This window comes from Gobio gobio (genome assembly GCF_949357685.1).
Source record: "Gobio gobio genome assembly, chromosome: 23".
Classification (NCBI taxonomy): Eukaryota; Metazoa; Chordata; class Actinopteri; order Cypriniformes; family Gobionidae; genus Gobio; species Gobio gobio.
The window spans coordinates 15,292,436-15,313,339 of record NC_137119.1 but is presented as its reverse complement, the minus strand read 5'-3'; the positions used below and the strand labels follow the sequence as shown (position 1 = coordinate 15,313,339).

Below are 20,904 nucleotides of genomic sequence, written 5' to 3'. Positions count from 1 at the left end.
ACCTCTGGCTCACGCTCGCGGACATGCGAGAAACAGAGCGCGCGGCCTTCCTAAACGCCCCGCTCTCTCCGTCTGGGCTTTTCGGACCAGCGGTCAAGGGGATCGTCGACCGTTTCTCCGAAGTGCAGAAAACGACGCAGGCCATGAACCTTTTCCTGCCTCGACGCCCCGGCGCTAGCAATAGCTCCGCTGCTCGCCGTCCTCATGACCAGCCAGCAACGAGCTCCGCGCAGCGCCCAGCGCGGCCCCCTTCGTCTCAGAGAAGACCGAGCGGCCGCCCCAGATCGCGCTCTTCCAGCCGTGGTAAGCCGCCTCCACCTCGGGGCCCCCGGCCTAGGATCACGCTGAAGCCCGAGCCTCCAAAGTCCTCCTAGCAAGAGGCGAGAAACGACGGTTAAGTCCCGCCGCGGCCGGACCACCGTCAAAACTCTTTTTCCTGTCAGCCCCCACCACTGTGGCTGCTGCAGATGGATTTCACGCAGCCAACGAGCCGGCAAAAATGCCTTCTCGCCTGTCAACAACCGCCGTTTTTACGGCGAACCAGAGAAATCACAAAAGTTGCATTATTTCTGGTCGCACGGCTCGCGCCGTATGTGTTTCAAATGCAGTAAATGTGCCCACTTTTCTGTGTTCACCCCTGCACACAAGCACTATAAACCCTGTGTCCCCCACTCACATAAAGCGGCCACCGGCCGCTCGAGTGCTAGAGTTAGGTCACGTGTCCGCTTGTTTGCGTCCACGACTAACCACCACACGCGCTGTCACACAGCCACTCTTAACCGGTCATGTTCCACGCGTAAGAGTTGTGCCCGCTCAAACGCGCTCACACATTTTCGCGAACATTATGCCTCAGGCGCCACGCGCCACGCCACACACCATTTATTTTCCGCCCAGGGTGGCCGGAGCGATGAGTGTAGGGCCGCACACAAGCCACTCCCCGCTCGAAGCGGCAGAGATGCAGTGTGTAGGGCGGCCAGCCATCGCGAGCGATCGGCTGGCCCACAGCACAGAGAGCGCGCGCACTGCGCCCGCCCCTCCTATACGGGCCGTCAAACCCGCGAAGCGCGGCGTTTCGAGCCCGGAGGCCGTTCTATCCCGTGTGGCGCACGCGAGAGCGTGGGAAGCCATTCCAGGTGTATCAGAATGGGTGCTGAAAACAGTGAAGCACGGCTACACTCTGCAGTTCGCTCGCCGCCCTCCGCGCTTCTGTGCGCGTACAGAGACGAGAGTGAGCGAGGAAGTAGCACATCTACTTCGAGCAGAAATAGCCACGCTGCTGTGCAAAGGGGCTATAGAACCGGTTCCCCACTCTATGAGCGAGTCAGGCTTTTACAGCCGGTATTTTCTCGTGCCAAAAAGGGATGGGTCGCTCAGACCGATTCTGGATCTGAGGCGTCTGAACAAAGCTCTTATGAAAAGATCGTTCAAGATGCTCACGACCAAGCAGATCCTCGCGCATATTCGCCCGAGAGACTGGATAATCTCCCTAGATTTGAAAGATGCATATTTTCAAATCAAGATAACGCCGCGTCACAGGCCATTCTTACGATTCGCCTTCGACGGCCAGGCTTATCAATACACCGTCCTTCCGTTCGGCCTGTCACTAGCACCCCGTACATTTACGAAGTGCATGGACGCGGCCCTCGCTCCTCTGAGAAATCGAGGGATGCGAGTATTGAACTATCTGGACGATTGGCTCATCCTGGCGCAGTCGGAGGCCGAGCTCCTCGCCCACAGGGCAATGCTGCTCAGCCATCTGGACAGCCTAGGGCTCACGGTCAATTGGACCAAGAGCTCATTAGTGCCCACGCAATCAACCTCATTTCTGGGTTTGAATCTGGACACTGTGGCAATGTCAGCCCGCCTGTCACCCCATCGCGCGCGCCAAGTTCGGCGCATGGCTGCGTACTTTCGGCCAGGCAAAATCGCACCTCTCAAGCTGTTTCAGAGGATGCTGGGACGTATGGCCTCAGCTGCAGCTGTGCTCCAGCTGGGCTTAATGCGCATGCGCCCGCTGCAATGCTGGTTAAACGCCCGAGTGCCTCACAGGGCCTGGGCGTCCGGTGGCTTCAGGATCAGAGTGACTCAGGGCTGCGTGTCAGCCCTAGAGCCCTGGTTAGTAGCCGACTGGTACCAGAGGGGAGTGACGATGGGAGCCATCTCACACCGCAAGGTCATCTCGACGGACGCCTCCACCACGGGTTGGGGCGCCGTTTTCGAGGGCAGATCAGCCTCGGGCCTTTGGTCGAGCGAGGAAAAACTCCTACACATAAACTGTTTGGAGATGATAGCGGTAGAGAACGCGCTCAAGCAGTTTCTCCCGCTTATACGAGGACACCATGTGTTAGTCCGGTCGGACAACACCACAGTGGTGTCCTACGTGAACCGGCAGGGCGGTGTCAGGTCCAGAGGTCTGGGCAATCTGACAGAACGCCTGCTCGTGTGGGCACACAGCTCGCTGCGCTCGTTGAGAGCTGCGCACGTGCCGGGCCACCTCAATGTGGGCCCGGACAAGCTGTCCAGGGGCTTCATTCTCCCAGGAGAATGGTCCCTGCACCCCCAGACAGTCCAGCTGGTATGGCGCCTGTTCGGCAGAGCGGAGCTCGACCTCTTTGCAACAAAAGAGAACGCCCGCTGCCCGACGTTTCTGTCCAAAAGCGAGGATGCGCTGTCCCAAACTTGGCCCAGCCTCCCGCTGTATGCTTTCCCGCCGATCTCCCTATTGCCCCAGGTCATAGCGAAAATCAGGGAAACGCGCCGTCCGGTGCTCCTTATAGCACCGCGCTGGGAGAACCAGATTTGGTACCCAGAGCTGGTGAAGCTGTCGCACTCACCCCCCTGGCCAGTTCCGCTGAGAGCAGACCTTCTCTCTCAAGCAGGAGGCTCAGTTTGGCATCCCCATCCAGAGCGATGGTCTCTGCATGTATGGGTGACCAACGGATACCCGTTGACCTGCCCGAAGGGGTTATGAACACGATTTCACACTCTAGAGCCCCCTCGACGAGGCGGTTATATAGTTCTAAGTGGTCGGTGTTCACTGAGTGGTGTGTTTCCAAGGGATTGGACCCACAGCAATGTGGGGTCCAGCGGGTGCTCTCCTTCCTCCAAGAGCTTTTGGAATTGGGCAGGTCCCCTTCCACGCTCAAAGTGTATGTGGCGGCTATAGCAGCGTTCGCTCAGACGACGCTAGGTAGCACGCTAGGAAGGAACGAGCTCATCGTCCGTTTCCTCAGAGGAGCCAGACGGATGAATCCCCCGCGGCCCCCGTCGGTTCCTATATGGGATCTGGCCTTGGTCCTAGAGGCCCTGAAGGCTCATCCCTTTGAACCGCTCGAGACTGTGGAACCAAGGTTCCTTTCGCTGAAAACCACGTTTCTGATAGCTCTGGCTTCAGTGAAACGCGTGGGGGATCTACACGCGCTCTCAGTGAGCCCAACGTGTATGGAGTTCGGTCCTAATGACTCTAAGGTCATTCTCAGACCGAGGCATGGTTATGTCCCCAAAGCGATCGGCCTCTCGGCTCTGCCAGCATCCGATGAGGGGGACGGTGGCAATTTCCTCTGCCCTGTCAGGGCATTGAGGGTTTATGTCACACGCTCCGCCGCCTTCAGGCGTTCTGAGCAGCTATTTGTTTCGTTTGGTGGGCGCACTAAAGGTCTCGCCTCCTCGAAACAGACCCTGTCCAGGTGGATAGTGGACGCGATTGCAACTGCATACGCTTCCAAACACCTGCAGTGCCCGCTAGGTGTCAGAGCACACTCCACCAGAGGCATGGCCTCTTCGTGGGCTTGGGCCAGAGGGATTTCCATCCACGATATCTGTATGGCGGCAGGCTGGGCCTCCCCGTCTACGTTCGTGAGATTTTACAATCTGGAAGTTCCTGCCTTACAGGCGAAAGTGTTATCAGTTCAATAGGGCCGTTGGTTCTGCCCAGTGATTCTGCGCAGACATAGCTCACATACTGGTAGTAAGTTCGGTACTAGGCTCATGTGAATTTGAAGGAGACCGGCGGTGCCGTTCCCTCATTTACGAGACGAGCTGTTGTGAGTTTGAAGGTGACCGGCGGTGCCGTTACCTCACTCATATAACAAGATATTGTGAATTTGAAGGCGACCGGCGTTGCCGCTCCCTCATTCATGAGACAAGGTGTGGTGAATTTGAAGGAGACCGGCAGGTGCCGTTCCCTCATTCATGGGACAGGGTGTTGTAACCACCCGTCGTAAACCACCCGTCAGTTCGAATGAAGTGTCTGTATATGTGGTGGCCCGTTTTTTCTTTACCGGCCACCCTGCCCGAGCAGTGTTATGGTCCCCGGTTCCCTGGGATACATATGCTGTATGCGAGGCGCGCACGGCGTTGACAATATGTTCCCGTAGCGTAAGGAACTTACGCAATACGAGAGAACCTCTCGTAAGAGAACGATACTCGGTTACTTAACGTAACCTCGGTTCTCTCTAGAAGAGGGAACGAGTATTGCGTTCCTTGCCGTGCGCCCCGCTGGCTTTTACGCTTCAGAACTAAGAAAACCGAATATGCAGCCCGTGAGCCCTGCTTATATACACGTGGCCACGCCCCACCTGTAGGCAAATGAAGCCAGGTGGGCGCGAAGCGCCCTCATTGGTCGCCACGTCACGCGGGCTCACCGATAGGCTGCTGCAGTTGCCAGCAGAGCAGCCAATAGCACGCTGGAATAGCCTGCTATGGTCTGCCAGGCTGCCGCACTGCGTTGACAATGTTACAAAATTAAGGATAATTTTGGGTTTTTCAGAAATCTCGAAGAAAGAATACTTTCCCGTAGCGTAAGGAACTTACGCAATACTCGTTCCCTCTTCTAGAGAGAACCGAGGTTACGTTAAGTAACCGAGTATCGTTCCACCCATTGTTTCTGGAAAACCGGTCATGTGACAACATAATTTTGAAAAGCAATCCATTTTACTCATCCTCCAAAGAAGAGAGACACATGGCATGAGAGATTAGCACATTTTTGCTCAAAAAACAGTTTTTTTCCTTTCAAAGTAAAATTTCTATGATCAAAGTTTTTTGATTGTAGTGTCTGAACAATTATAGACAAATTTGAAAACATTTCACACATATTTTAGTGCTTTAGCAGGCTACACAATGAGTCTATACAGTTAACATGATGTTAGCTCTTAATTGCTGGATCATGCTAGTTTTTCAAACTTGTGGGTCTGGTGTGATTTGTGCCAAAGGGCCTGGGTTAAGTTTTGCCAAAGTTGTAAGAAGTCTGTGGATGGAAAGCCCATCTTTACATTTAAAGAAAACTATGAAGGAGTCATCCCGAGAGGTGATTTGCTCAAGAAACTACCCACACCCCAAAAACTTGGTGGTACAGCCAGAAGGGAACAGAAATGTATGAAACGCCCCTGCAGCGTTGGCAAGTGGGATGTTAAGTAGTAGCCCAGATCCTGCAAACAACGAGCACTGCATGAAAACACTGAAATCCGGCAATATCCGGGCATGGTATACTCCTGTGTAATTTGATGTTTACCGGATGTATGTGGGAAAAAGCGGATCAGAGTAACACGGAACAGTATATTTCCAGAAAAACCCGGAAACCTCACATATGCGGACGTATACAGGAATCCGTGAAATTTCACGGACATATACAGCTGAAACACTGCTGGGTGTGCTAGGACTGAAGACTGTTAGGTGTGAAGAAGACCTTTCATATGTTAATGACTGACACTAGTGCTGGCTGTTCTCAGAGGGAGGGGGGGCAGGGGAGGACTTCAGGATTGAGAATTATCTCTGGTCTACTGTAGGCTACAGCAAACAAGCTTTTTGTACAGAAAAAAGAATTCTTAAGGCCCTGAAACACTAAACCGAACTAGCAATGACTAAAGCCGACTGTGGGGATGGTTCACGTTTCCTGGGTCTGGGCCAAACCATCAGAATGGTGTGTCAGGGCCTTAAAACCACTGCATGAAAAGAGTCTCTTAATCAAATATTTTTTATAAAAGCAGTACAAAATAAAAACCCTGTCTGAACATATACGTTCACAAAAAAATCTGAATATGTAATGAAATAAACAAAGAAATGGAATGGAATTAACAAAGGATAATTAACCAAACATTTTAGACTATCACCAAACAATTTTTGCAAAGTTTTACAAATTGCAGGCAATAATAGCATTAAATAAAAAGGAGATGAAATGTGGAATATAAAAAAGTTTGTTTTAAAACACACCAAAAACTGATATGCTCAAAATAAAAATATGGAATAAAAAAGAGCTGGGATTCACTTGCTCAAGAAACACAGAAACACAAGCAGATCTTTCAGCTCTGCAACTGTTCACAAAAAGTGTCACTCCAAGATTCTTAACTTTAACACGCTGCAAAAAAGGGGCGTTTTGAGGTTTGAAATCCACCACTCACAATAGATGTAGGTGCAACCAATAAGGTTACCAATAAAAATAAGGCAACCAATAAAAATAATCCTAATTTTACCGAAAAAAACTTCAGTTTTTTACAGTATTTTCTTGTAATTTTGAATTATGTTTAAAATGATGTAAAATTATAAACAATATCTAAATAAACAACTTGACTGTTATTTTAAGGATTATATCATTGATGACAAATTACAGTAATTCTCATTTTTTTTATACAGGAACATCACTGTATTATTTTTCTGTTTTCATAAATAACCAATTCATGCAAAATTACAAACAATATCTGTAAATTAACAACTGTAATAAAATATTTAGCTCATTATATTAAAGGTTTATGTCCATACTAACAATTTAACATTATTCTTTGTCATTTTAAAGTAAATCTTATTAGTTTTATATTTACACTGTAAAAATAAAAACCTAAAAAAACGGTCAAATGACTAGCAGCTACAGCTGCAAAATAAAAACCGTAAAATTAAAGTCAAATATCTTAAGTCAAATAAAGTTAAAAAACTTCACAGAAATTTACATTAAACGTTTTAGAGAAAACACTATTAGTTTACAGATTTTTCCTTATTTAAATTAAGATATTTTACTTTAATTTTCTGTTTTACAGTGTAGGTGTATTCTTACATTCAAACTGGTTTTAAATTCAATTCTGGATACAAATATAACAACCTATATAGCAAACTAAATATCAAACAATAATTGTTTTTAAAGAGTACAAATCTGCACTGCTCTCCAGGTTGAAACTTCCAGGCCTCTGCCCACACCACAAAACACCATTTGACCAATTAATGAAATATAACAGCGAATAAAAATAAATATACACATTTTCTAATTGTTGTTTAAAACAAGTTTTTTTCTATATTTGCAAGGCTATTTGCTGTTTTTCAGTGTTCTTTTGAGCGTGATTGGTCAATCTGAACGTCATCCAGAAATCTGGCCAATGACAGTGCGCGCCTTCAGTTTGAATTATACACCCGTTGTCGTTGGAGTGGCTCGGTCGCGGCTTCTAATCTGCAACAGGACTGCTTCGTGGGTCCATTAATGGCATTGCATGGATCATTTTACATCTGTTAAAATCTTATTTTGGACGAATTTTGATTGTGGGATGTCGACTGAGAACGAAAAAACATGAATACGAACAGACTAAGTTACCAATGGCGGACAGCAGACGGCAGAAGGTAACGTAAATCACTTTATATTTTTTCTACTGCTCATCAAGATATAACGTTAGTGCATTAAAGTCATATGCTGATCGTGATTAACTTACATATTCTGTTTCTGTGTTTTGTGTTTTGTTGTGTTGTAATATTGTTAAGATAGGGCTGGGTGTTATGACGATCTGATACTGACTATTGTTAGCAATTTTGCAGTAAACGTTAACATTACCTTTTTATATCGCGGAATGTGAATATAGCGTATATAACGTAGCACTGACTGTACTAAAAGTTTTTGACATTTTGACAAGGAAACATGAATGAATGTAGAATAATGAACGGGACATGCATGTGTTAAAATAAGCCTCTTTCAGACAGCATGCGATCCCGAAATCAATTATCTTTCTGTAAAATGCACACAATTATCTCAGAAACCCTGTCATGTGAGGTATTCACTTGATTTAAACAGTCAGTTATGTCTAAAGTAAAGTCAAACAGTTCAAGTTAACGTGGGGAATCTCTGATGCGTGTCATTCTGTGCATCCGTTCTTAAAGGGGCTGCAGCTTTGTCGTAATTTTAATAAAACAACAAAATAATAGAGAAGACCTTCTGCTTCTTTAAGAATCAAGTGATATTAATTAATTGAATATCATACAGTGAAGACTTTTAAAGCAGTATTATTCTGTAGCATTTTTAATAAAATATCCATCAAAATAAATATATTGTGATATCGTTATTGTAAAATAAAATTTCTCATGTATGTAGAATAATATTGTCATAATGCCCATCCCTACTGTCAGCTAGTTTTAAGATCAAGCTTGTCATAAATGTAAAGGAGCTTTGGAATGAGTAATCTGAGATCATGTACACTCATTCAGCAGAGAGGACAGGAAACCACCATCCTTGGACGATGAGGTGGACCACCTCATCGTCTACCATCCTTGGACGATTATAGGCAAACCAGGATTTTGGATCTACTGTGAAGTTTTTGTATGGACCTGGTGAGTATGTTTTGCAAGTCCATGTCCGTAAGTTGATAATTAATATTAATGTTTTATCAAACGAATTAATATTAATTTGTGTGTGTGTGCATGTTTCTTCCCCCCTCATGATCCAGAAGTTTTGGGATTCATGATCCTGAAGAACTTTTACAGATGTTGACCCTGAATGTGTAAAAGGTAATCTTACATTTTTTGTAATTATTTGAATGTTCTCTGTTTTTTTCTGTATAATGTAGACGCATGCATTTTCTGTGAAGTTGCTTTGAAACAATATGTATTGTGAAAAGCGCTATACAAATCAATTTTAATTGAATTGTTTTACTTATTTTTATTGGCATTAACTAGGCCTATATATTGTTCATGATTTATTTGGCAGGTTGCAAGATGTATTTTATTTTGTGAGACTTTGCTGAGGAAGTATTCTTTGGCTCAGTCTGAAAAGGCCCAGAAAAGAAACACTATGAAGAACATCCCACAGAACCGTCAGAGAAAGAGACGGGTAAGTTAAGAAAGTGGTTAAGCATTTCCCCCCAGAATGTTACTATACTCCTCTCTGAGTTTTAGTGGTTAATTTACTGTCATGTTTTGCAGTTGCTGGAGACCAGGTCCAGGGTTGCACAAACCAACACAGAACCTGTGGAAGACCGCAACTATAGACCTGATGTCTGAAGATGATGCTGTTGTTAATGGATGGCCAGTGTGGATGGTTAGGCTAGGTACTACAAACCAGACACGGCTGACCCACACTACGTGTCACGCTCACCAGCCCATCACGGCAGTTTGAAAAATGTTCAAAACTCAAACAACATTGTGTTAGAGTTGGTCACAATTTTTTTATAATTATAATTTTAATATTCAATTGTTCCATTTTATATTTTCTTTATTCCTATGTTTATATACTTTTATTGGTTCCCATATATAGAATATTGACATATATTTTATATACACTTTTTAATTTATAGATTTCTTTGTCTCGTTTTATATTGTATACTTTGTATATTTGTTCCTTTTTAGATATCCATGTTGCTTTTAATCTCCACGTTTTGTATTGTTCCTTTTACGTCACCTTCCTTTAGATGCATTTTGTGTCACTTATCTTTTTCCCCATTCATTTTAATGTATGTTTATAATGCTCTTTGTTCTTTTTACTTGGTTATATTGGTTACTTGGAATATTTACATGTATTTTATATACACTCTTTTTTTGTCTTGTAAATTTATTGTTCTCATTTTATATTGTTTACTTTGTATATTTATTCCTTTTTTAGATGTCCCTTTTAATATACACTGTATATTTTATTCCTTTACATCTCTGTCCTTTAAATGCATTTTAGTCCCTTTTTTTGTTTCTCCCATTCTGTTTTCATGGTTGTTTATAATGCTCTTAGGAATGTTTTATATACCTTTTTAATAAATATTTCAGACTTTCTCAAATTGTTTTGTGTGTATTTTTCTTTTTTTGGGGGGAGGGGGGGTTATGATTTATCTATATATATAATATATGAGCAAAATCTGCATAGCTGGCCTAAAACCAATCAAGTCACTATGCTACAAACCTAGCCCACCCTTAGCCTTAGAAGTAACCAATAAAATCACTTTACTGGGTCTTCAATTTGTCCTGTCCTCCAATAGCAGTCTGGGTTTTGGGAGTGGTTTTAAAAGAACAACCAATCCAGTTTGAGATGAAGGACCAATAGGGGATGTAAAGGCAAAGCTGTTTAGAGGTGTGAAAATGTCTCCTGGGAAAAACTTGATGGGATTATTTGCCATGGCAACAAATGGCTGTAGCATGGACGTTTACGGGCACAACATACATCCGATTTGGTATCATATCGGATGCATACGGATATATACGGATCCATGGAATTTGACCTATCCGGCCAGTATACTCCTGGATTCTTCCGAATTTCAGCAGTGTATACAGGAGTATACTGGTCCGGATACACCTTTTTTCATGCAGTGGAGTATTGGAACCGTGTCAGATTTTCAGTATTGATATGTATCAAAATATAGATATTATTTTTGACAACACTACCATGCAGTTTGTTTCTCCAAACTTTCAGTCCATAAATCACTGTGATCTCCTTCACTGTGCGGTTATGATGATCAGCGCCCCCAGAAGCTGCTGCTGATCAAATATCAGGCCTTTTATTGGTCCGTTTACGATCGGATCTCTTATTGGCTACTGAAATGCCGGTGGTCAAAGGTGATTCAAATTGTAGGTACTCAGTAACGAATTGTGATTTTAAAAGTAACGAAGTAGATTATTTAGCTTAATTTGTACTTGAGTACAAGTAAAATGATATATTTAAAAATATACTCCAAAAAGTACAAATTCCCCAAAAAACTACTTAATTACAGTAACGTGAGTAGTTGTAATTCGTTACTTCCACGAGGGCGAGGCACGTGGAGAGTCACTCGGCGTGCAGTTGCTTGATCGCTCGGGTGGCCTCTGGTCGAGGCCGCTTTTTCTTGGGCGGTCCGAGAGGCGTGGGCGGGAACATAGAAGCTGACGGGCGGGAACATAGAAGCTGGCGAGGCGAGCCCTCAGGGTCTGAAGCGCCATCTCGTCACACTCGGGGCAGCCGCCCCGGGAGAGTGCAATGTCGGCATGTCCCGTCCAAGACACGTCACACAGATGATGTGGCGGTCCCTGCCGAGGAGAGGGCCTCTGCACGAGGCGCAGGAAGGGCGAGTTATTTGTAACAACGCTCGGCTCTTTTTGAAAAGAGGGGTTGCAGCGGCAACACACACAACATAGACAAGAATAAAGGATATAATATCACGCCGGATGGCGCAGCTGTAATAGCAGGCAGCTGAAGGCAGAGACCGGGCAGGAATTCGGCGTCCTCAGGGCTGCAGAGAAGTTCCGCTGAGTGCTTTTTGACGGCGGTGCTTCAATTCCGAAGGTCAACGTAGGTATCGCTGAAGGAGATTAAATCTGAATTCCTATGGCTGATCACGGTCTTATGTAGCTTCAATATGCTAATTCTAGAGACCTTTTTCAGCTGGATTTTCTAGCGACCCTTATTGGTTCGCTCTCTCAGCCGCCTCGCCATAGGTTCCTGCAGTTGCCGCAGCAGAGCCAATCAGCGCGCAGCTCGTGCTGCTCTATCTGCTGTGCAGCTGCACTGCGCTTTACATAGATACTTTATAGAATAAAGTTTTTGCTTTATATTCTCGAGAAAAGGAGCTTTTCCCATACGCAATACGAGAGACCTCTCGAAAGGGAACTAAGAGCTTATATATACAGAGTAATCAATGGAACTACAAACAGGTGAGGACCTACTTGAATAACCATGAAAACTAGCAATAGCACAGAACTCAGGCAAAATTTAACATGGAAATGAATGAAAACAAAACCAAAACAGAACAAAACAAAACAGAATGAGACCATTACACTCACAAATCCAAATGTTTCGATAGTTGCATGTATTTAAGGGCTTCACTTGTTCACTTCACTTGTGTCCCAATATCCAATATCCATGTAAAAAACAGCATTCTTCCCATGCACACATTGTTCTTTTAGGTTTAAGGCCTGTACACACCGGGACGAATATCGCGCGCGCTTATCGCCAGCGTTTTTAGTGACGTTTTTCGGCGATTTTCACTGGCGATGCGCCAAGTGAACGTGCACATTCAGTAGATGCGCTCCCGGTACACAAGGTGGTGCTGCGGCACTTTACGCCTCTGACACTCGCTTGTCACACAGAAGAAGAGGAGAGACAGTATTTACGTGCTTGCCAAAATCATAGACATATTATGTCTATGGCCAAAACCATTCACACACTTTTTACTAACTGGCAAGCAGCATTAGCTCATCTTCTTCTTTGTCTACTTACTACTACTTCTTCGTCGTATCAATGTGTGCTCGGCAAGAGCGTTTTGTGCTTGAGCGCCACCAAGTCGTGTTTTAATGTCACTTCAGCAGCTCCAGGCACATGAACAAAAGTGCCGATCTCATTGGTCGGCCAGTTTTTAACGCACCGCGGCAAAATAAAAAAAACGAACCCGAGTTTTTTTTTTTTTAAATTACGCATTTACGGCTGGCGTTTTACGCGCTGGTGTGCACACTCACATTGGCGCCCTTTGTTTAGTCACGAGGCGTTAAACGTTGCGCGCGAAAATCGTCCCGGTGTGAACAGGCCTTTAGGTTTAGTTGTGGAGATGGGGTTAGGATTGGGGAGTGGGTTTAGGATTAGGCAGTCTTCTAATAGTTTATCAAAATGGAATTAAGATGCACTAATGCATTTCATTGGTTTGAAACTCTCTTTACAGTTTGCCATGGCAGCATGCGGAAATATTACAGTCTTGCTAAATGGATCAGTTCATCATGCTTTCAACAAAAAAAGGTGTGTATGTTTACTTTTCTAGCTATAATGTGAAATGTGATAAGTATGTGTTTCTATATAGTAGATATATTTTCTGAGATCACAACAAAGCTTTCGATCAACCTTTCAGAGACCAGGATCAAAGCTTTATACAGCTTTATATAAGATCTTATATCGTGTCCGGAACACAATGAGAGTTTTCTGTTTTGGTTGAAAATGCCGTTGTGTAAGTCGCCCCAAAGTAAATAACTAATGATTATTTACAACGGAAATGAATCAATCAAAAACTCACAATAACCTTTGTTTTTTTGTTGTTGTTTTTTTGCTTTGAAAAAAACCAAACAAAAAAAAACATTCAAAAGTATATATACCCATATATACCCATGAAGGTCTGTAATGTAATTTTGCAATATGATGATATGAGACATCTTATATTACAGAGAGAGAGAGAGAGAGAGAGAGAGAGAGAGAGAGAGAGAGAGAGAGAGAGAGAGAGAGAGAGAGAGAGAGAGAGAGAGAGACTCCATTGTTAAATCATGAATGTCTGAAGTAGTGCCTCACTTCAGCCATTGAACTAGTATAGTGGTTCCCAATACTGGTCCAGCAACACTGCTTATTTTTCATGTCTCTCTTATCTACATATTTGAGGGCTGTGTTTTAAATCACCCCATAAACAGCCATTTGTTGTAATTTCAGAAACCATGGTGGTCATTATGGAGTGCACCCATTCAATCCTGTAATGCACTGCAAAAACAATTTTTTTGTACAACTGTTGTACACTCAACAGCTATAGAATACCCGTAATGCACTGTAACCCCCGTTTCACACTGCAAGCGTGAGCAGTGCGTGAGCTGCACGTCAGCGTAACTTCACGTGACTGCAGCTGCAGACACGCGAGAGTATTCACACTGGAAGCGTTTGTACAGCGTCACAGCAGCGGCTCCAACGCTACATATAACGCTCACTTATATCATATGCTAGTATTTCTTTATAAAGACAATTAGCCTATATTTGTTTTTAGAAGTTGGTAATTTATAAACTTGATAGTCTTGAAACTTTGTTAACATGGGGAGGCGTAGGCTAGCCTACTACAACATTCGCATGTAAATGATAAACGATAAACACAACCAAGAAAACAGCTCCGATCATGTGGTTTCATTCATACTTAACTTCAATACGTTTACAAGACCGCAAACTCCACCGACTTGATTTGGTAGTGCTAGAGCCTAGACCTGTCTGTGTAGCCTACATAATAAACCAAACTAATGTTTATATAGGCTATCATCTTTGCTGGCTATCTTACGTTTATATATATATATATATATATATATATATATATATATATATATATATATATATATATATATATATATATATATATATATATATATATATATATATATATACATTTATTTATATATATAGGCCTATATATATATATATATATATATAAATATATACAGTGCACACACTATACTTTCACACAAACTGAATAATTAAAACCGTTTAAAAGGGGTATGTTCTACAAATATATTTTATTCTTCATTTTTTTTCTGACATACTCCAGTTCTTGTTAAAACACACTACACGTGCTTCTTGTGTGCATTTTGAGCACTTTTTGTGTGAAATCGTATTTATTTTGTCATCAAAAGTGTGCTTTCACTTTAATTGAGCGTCAGCAGAGCAGCAAAAATAGGCTCGGCGCCGAAACCCCCGCTTCACTGCTGCTCACGTGACGCTCCTGCTTGACGCTCACGCGCTGCTCCTGCTCCCGGTGTGAATGCACTCATTGATCAACATGGGCGCCGAAAATAATAAGCGCTGTTCACGCACCGCTCACGCTTGTGGTGTGAAACAGTCACGCAGAAAGAATTCCTGAAACATCTATTCATCCATTTTCCAAAACACTGGTTTAATGTAGGTACAGTGTAATCATACTGGTATAAATTCCTTTTGATTATTAAATTGTTTAATTAAGTTTTAAACATATTTTCCATGACAGTTCAAGATAAATCATTTCACTGCCAGTTTGCTAAGTTTCAAATTATTATTAAACAGCAAGCACAAACCATGCAGAAGTTACAGCCCTTCCTGCACACCCAGTGTCCGAATTCGCTAACTTCAAGTAATATTAAATATTAGTGGACTAATGTAGGGAATAGTGAATAAGGGTATAGGGGGCAATTTCAAACACAGTCAAGGTCTTGAAGTCTTTACTAACAAGCTGTTGAATCATGTTTGATTGGGGAGCCATCTAAAATGTGCAGAGCTGGGGGCAATCCAGTGTAGGGTTGCACCAGCCATTCGTAATTTCTTACTTAAATTGGAACATAGTCCACACTAGAGGCTTGGTAACTACTTGCTAGTTTGTTACTAACTCAGTACTTTATTCTGTGCCATTTGTTCTCGAGGCGTTCTGTAGCTAGTAAATTATAATATGAGCTAGTAAAATAATATGATGTTTACCCTCAATATTCCATTAGCAGCCTTCAAATACATGAGCAGAAGTTCTGTTGAAATGCTGTGATTTTAATTTTATCTATCAAACAGTAAAGATAAGTTTAACAGAGGTGTAAAGTACTTGAGTCATTTTACCTGATTACTGTACTTAAGTATTATTTTTGGGGATTTTTACTTTACTTGGGTACAATTAAAAATCAATACTTTTACTTAATTACATTTTTTAAGAAAAAAAAGTACTTTTTACTCCTTACAATTTTATTTACAGTCAAAAAGTACTTCTTTTTTGGAGATCACTTCATTCTATTTTCCCTTGCTATTACCAAACCAATTGAATTGCCCTGATCCCCAGTTTAATTTAAATGTTTAATTTAAATGTATTTATTCTGCCAATGAGATTAATTTTCACATTCCATGAAATTTGTCAGACATGTTAATTGGTCCTTTCGAAGTGACGTCATGTCACATCAATTACGACAATGCAGCACCTTGACCTGGGCTGCGTTTCCCAAAACCATCGTAAGATGATCTTAGAGACCATTGGTGGCAATTGTTCTACGATCAACTTAAGCTTACGATGGTTTTGGGAAACGCAGCCCCCGCAGAAATGCATGTGAATGGTACATGACTACTAGCATCATCTATGAGAGTAAAAAAAACCTGCACAGACAAATCCATATTAAACTTAGTGTCCATTTACATCAAAAGTTGTAACATATGCACAGCTGGTGCAACCGGCCCCAGGACCTGGATTGGGAAGCACTGAACTAATACTGTTTTATATATATATATACACTCACCTAAATGATTATTAGGAACACCATACTAATACTGTGTTTGACCCCCTTTCGCCTTCAGAACTGCCTTAATTCTACGTGGCATTTATTCAACAAGGTGCTGAAAGCATTCTTTAGAAATGTTGGCCCATATTGATAGGATAGCATCTTGCAGTTGATGGAGATTTGTGGGATGCACATCCAGGGCACGAAGCTCCCGTTCCACCACATCCCAAAGATGCTTTATTGGGTTGAGATCTGGTGACTGTGGGGGCCATTTTAGTACAGTGAACTCATTGTCATGTTCAAGAAACCAATTTGAAATGATTCGGGCTTTGTGACATGGCGCATTATCCTGCTGGAAGTAGCCATCAGAGGATGGGTATATGGTGATCATAAAGGGATGGACATGGTCAGAAACAATGCTCAGGTAGGCCGTGGCATTTAAACGATACCCAATTGGCACTAACGCCGGCTTCACACCGCACGCGTTAGCAGGGCGTAAGCAGCGCAGGAGCGGAGCGTATGGAGTGCGGGAGCCGCGCGCACCCTTTGTGCTTTCACACTGGCAGCGTTTGTCGCGCGCAGCTGAACTGCGGCTTGTATATTGCAAATACACACGAATATCGTCCATTGTCACCTTTCCCGGTGTTCTCCCCCGACCCCTGTCTGTCTTGTGCTTTGATTTATGATGGGCAGCATGCTTCCTCTACGTCTAAAATAAATAAATATATATATATATATATATATATATATATATATATATATATATATATATATATATATATATATATATATATATATATATATATATATATATATATATATATATATATATATAGATTTATATATATATAGTTTACATGATAAAAGTAACCTTTAAAGCAGCACTAGGTAACTTTTCAACCTTTATAATATATTTTCAAACCTCTTGTGATGATACATCGACTTACAATAGGTTGAATGACACGTCTGCCATAGCCTGATGGGGTCTGTATCGTTTTTAATCGTACTTTTAAACTTCGGGTTTCAGGTAGTAACCCGAGAAAAAAAAGAACTATAAAATTCGACTGCTTTACGGCATATACGTCACTTCCACCACCACCCCCACTTCCTTAAATTCGGACGTGCGAGAAAAACTATCATTTGTTTGCCGAATGTTATAGTCATGGCCGAAGCAGCACAGAAAAATAAGAAAGCAAAGGTTTTGTCGGAGGAAAGCAAAAAGAGGAAACGAGAAAGTGATTGGATTAAAGGCAGGACGAGGATCAACATTGGGCCAGCGTTTGCTCGTTGGTGTGAGCTGGAGGAGGAGGGGCTACATTCTTGCAAGTAAATACATAAGACGAATAAAATCATATTTTAGGATACCTAACATGTCTGTGATATTTGTTTATTTGTCTTGCCTCAAGCTATAATGCAAATCGATTTTTCAAATTTGCAGATTCATCTAGGTTAGCTTGATATTATAATATTGACGATATATGGTTATTACCTACACTCAAACATTGAATTGAAGTATCATAGATTCTGTAAAACGGGAACCAATAGACTAGGCTACTATAATGACGCTGGCTTGTAAACGTGAGCATCGCGATCATTTGGCGTTTGAAAAAAATAAAACCCATGAAATTATATTCATATGACATGCTGAAACATATGCCACTGTACCTGGGATGAAGACATTTCACACGCGACGCAAGCAGAACACCTGCATGTGAACTCTTGCAGTGTTCAGGGCTATCATAGTTGTCATGTCAACAAATGCACGTGCGATGCATCCACTGATGTAGAATGACAGTTTACGACAGTAGTAGAGGACAATACTGTTTCTCAACTGTAGGGGGACCCCGAGAGCAAAAACTACCTAGTGCTGCTTTAAAGTTAAGATAAGCCTCTAGTTTTAATCATTTAAACGGACCTTTCTACTGTTGTAGTCCATCCACCTCAAGGTTGTGCGTGTTGTGGCTTCACAAATGCTTTGCTGCATACCTCGGTTGTAACGAGTGTTTATTTCAGTCAAAGTTGCTCTTCTATCAGCTTGAATCAGTCGGCCCATTCTCCACTGACCTCTAGCATCAACAAGGCATTTTCGCCCACAGGACTGCCGCATACTGGATGTTTTTCCCTTTTCACACCATTCTTTGTAAACTCTAGAAATGGTTGTGCGTGAAAATCCCAGTAACTGAGCAGATTGTGAAATACTCAGACCGGCCCGTCTGGCACCAACAACCATGCCGCGCTCAAAATTGCTTAAATCACCTTTCTTTCCCATTCTGACATTCAGTTTGGAGTTCAGGAGATTGTCTTGACCAGGACCACACCCCTAAATGCATTGAAGCAACTGCCATGTGATTGGTTGATTAGATAATTACACTAATGAGAAATTGAACAGGTGTTCCTAATAATCCTTTAGGTGAGTATATATATATATATATATATATATATATATATATATATATATATATATATATATATATATATATATATATATATATATATATATATATATATATATATATGTTATTAAATTAAATGTATTTAATCGCCTATATAGAACAGTGTTTGCATTTAACCCTAAACAGCATATGCAAAAAATTATTAAGACATAATTATGTATTATAAACATATAAGCATATTTTCAAGTGTTTATTTCTCAGCATGTTTGGCAGTGTGGAACTGGACAATCTGAACCCAAGGATGGTCACCCATGTTTACATTAAAGTTGTGTACAACCTGGAGGGACCCTTTCTGTAAGAGTACATTTCTTCTTGTTTACAATGTGATGCACTGTGATTAATATAAAACACTTTCTTTTCCATAATGTGGTCACATAATTTTTACTGATCGGATAGCTATCCGATTTGTTATAACTGTTCCATTTACACATAGCCACATAAATGTGTCTCTGCAGAATTAATATAAAACCAATCTTCAATTCCCATGCTTTTTGCAAATTTAACAGTTCACGTCAGTGAAACCAACAGATAGCTGCATTTTATTTATCATCAGCTAAGATCAAAGACCACAATAGGAGAGAAACGAGCATTAAAAGATCATTTAGTCTCACTATACTTTTAATGAAGATAATTGTGTTGAGCTTCAGGATGCAGTGTAAAACTTTCATTTGCGGCAGTTTAGCTTTCTAAAAAGATACTCAGCTACTCATCTCGGGCCCTATCTGTGACGATGCGTGTTGCAGTAGCGGTGTCATATCTGGCTACTGGAGCTGGTAACCTATAACCAGAGGTGGGTAGAGTAGCCAAAATCTGTACTCAAGTAAAAGTACAAGTACTTACTGAAATATTTACTCAAGTAAAAGTAAAAGTAACAGTCGTAATATTTACTTGAGTAAGAGTAAAAAAGTAATCGATGAGAAAACTACTCAAGTAGTTAGTTACTAGTTACTTTCGATCTGATTGATAAGCGAAAACCCTGAATTTCAGGCTACTTGGAGAGCTTTCACACACCTCTCTGTAACACTTTACAATAAGGTTGTATTAGTTAACATTAGTTAATGTATTAGTTAACATGAACTAACCATGAACAACACCTCTGTTCAGCATTAGTTAATCTTTGTCAACGTTAGTTCATAAAAATCCAGCTGTTCATGGTTTATTCATGTTAGTTCACAGTGCATTGACTAATGTTAACAATATTTTAATAATGCATTAGTAAATGTTTAAATTTACATAAAGATAAATAAGTGCTTTATAAGTGCAGTTCATTATTAGTTCATGTTAACTAATGTAAGCTAATGAACCTTATATATATATGTATATATATATATATATACACATATACATATATATATATATATATATATATATATATATATATATATATATATATATGTATATATATATATGTATATATATATATGTGTGTGTGTGTGTGTGTGTGTGTGTGTGTGTGTGTGTGTGTGTGTGTGTGTGTGTGTGTGTGTGTGTGTGATTAATGGTTAAACAGTGTAAATTAATGGTGTGCTGGGCTAACTAGAGCTCTTCTTAAAACATACTTTGTTCTTATATTTGTATAAGTATATAGGCTATTCTTTAGGTAGGAATAAAATACAATACCGTTTTTATTTGTATGTATTTTCTACACTTCAGACAGGTGTCTGTCCGGATTTGTGTATAAATGCAAGACGTCACATTAGGCTATTCAATTTGTTTCGTTTTGTGAAGAAAAGGATATGTAAATGTGAAGATGAGAACGTTTGTTCGTGGACGTGTGTTGTTTGGAGGATTCAAACGATTCATTGCTTGCACAAGAGCGCATATGTGGAAAACACTCGGACAGTGTGTGAAATAGTATTATAATAAGGGAAAATTTCCCATAGTTACCAAATGACCGTTAATAGTGTTCAAATATAGGCATCATTGTGACACTTACCGCTACATGTTCTTTTCAGGGTGGAATTCTTGTATGCTGAGAGATGTCAGTTCGTTTTGGTGCACACAACATGCATCGCATTATGAAACTATTATTTTTGACATCTTGGAGTGAAAACATAGACTGAACTTGAGGCCACGGGCAATCTGCCTCCCGTAGCTCACACACATCTTCCGACTAAACGCGCGCTAATTATAAGCGGGTGATGCGTAGCAACCTCTCGCGAAGCAGCCTCTCCAACGTTTCGCGAGACTTGCGAAAGTCATATTCACTTATTTTAATATATATAATATAATTATTACCATTTGACAGTAACGGAGGAACGCCACCGAATGTAACTAAGTAAAAGTACAGTTTTTTCACAAGAAA

General features: G+C 41.6%; 1 protein-coding gene across 1 annotated transcript in view; it reads left to right on the top strand.

Moving 5' to 3' along the window:
- LOC307119579 (ADP-ribosyl cyclase/cyclic ADP-ribose hydrolase 1) overlaps nucleotides 1-18,897 on the top strand; it is a gene marked incomplete at its 3' end in the record, with an annotated part of 164,228 nt that extends 145,331 nt beyond the window's left edge. The window contains exons 7-8 of the mRNA XM_079805922.1: nucleotides 12,852-12,925; nucleotides 18,801-18,897. Of these exons, the coding sequence (XP_079662048.1) occupies nucleotides 12,852-12,925; nucleotides 18,801-18,897 (171 nt within the window). The remainder of the gene's footprint in view (nucleotides 1-12,851; nucleotides 12,926-18,800) is intronic.
- Between the last annotated feature and the right edge of the window lie 2,007 nt (nucleotides 18,898-20,904).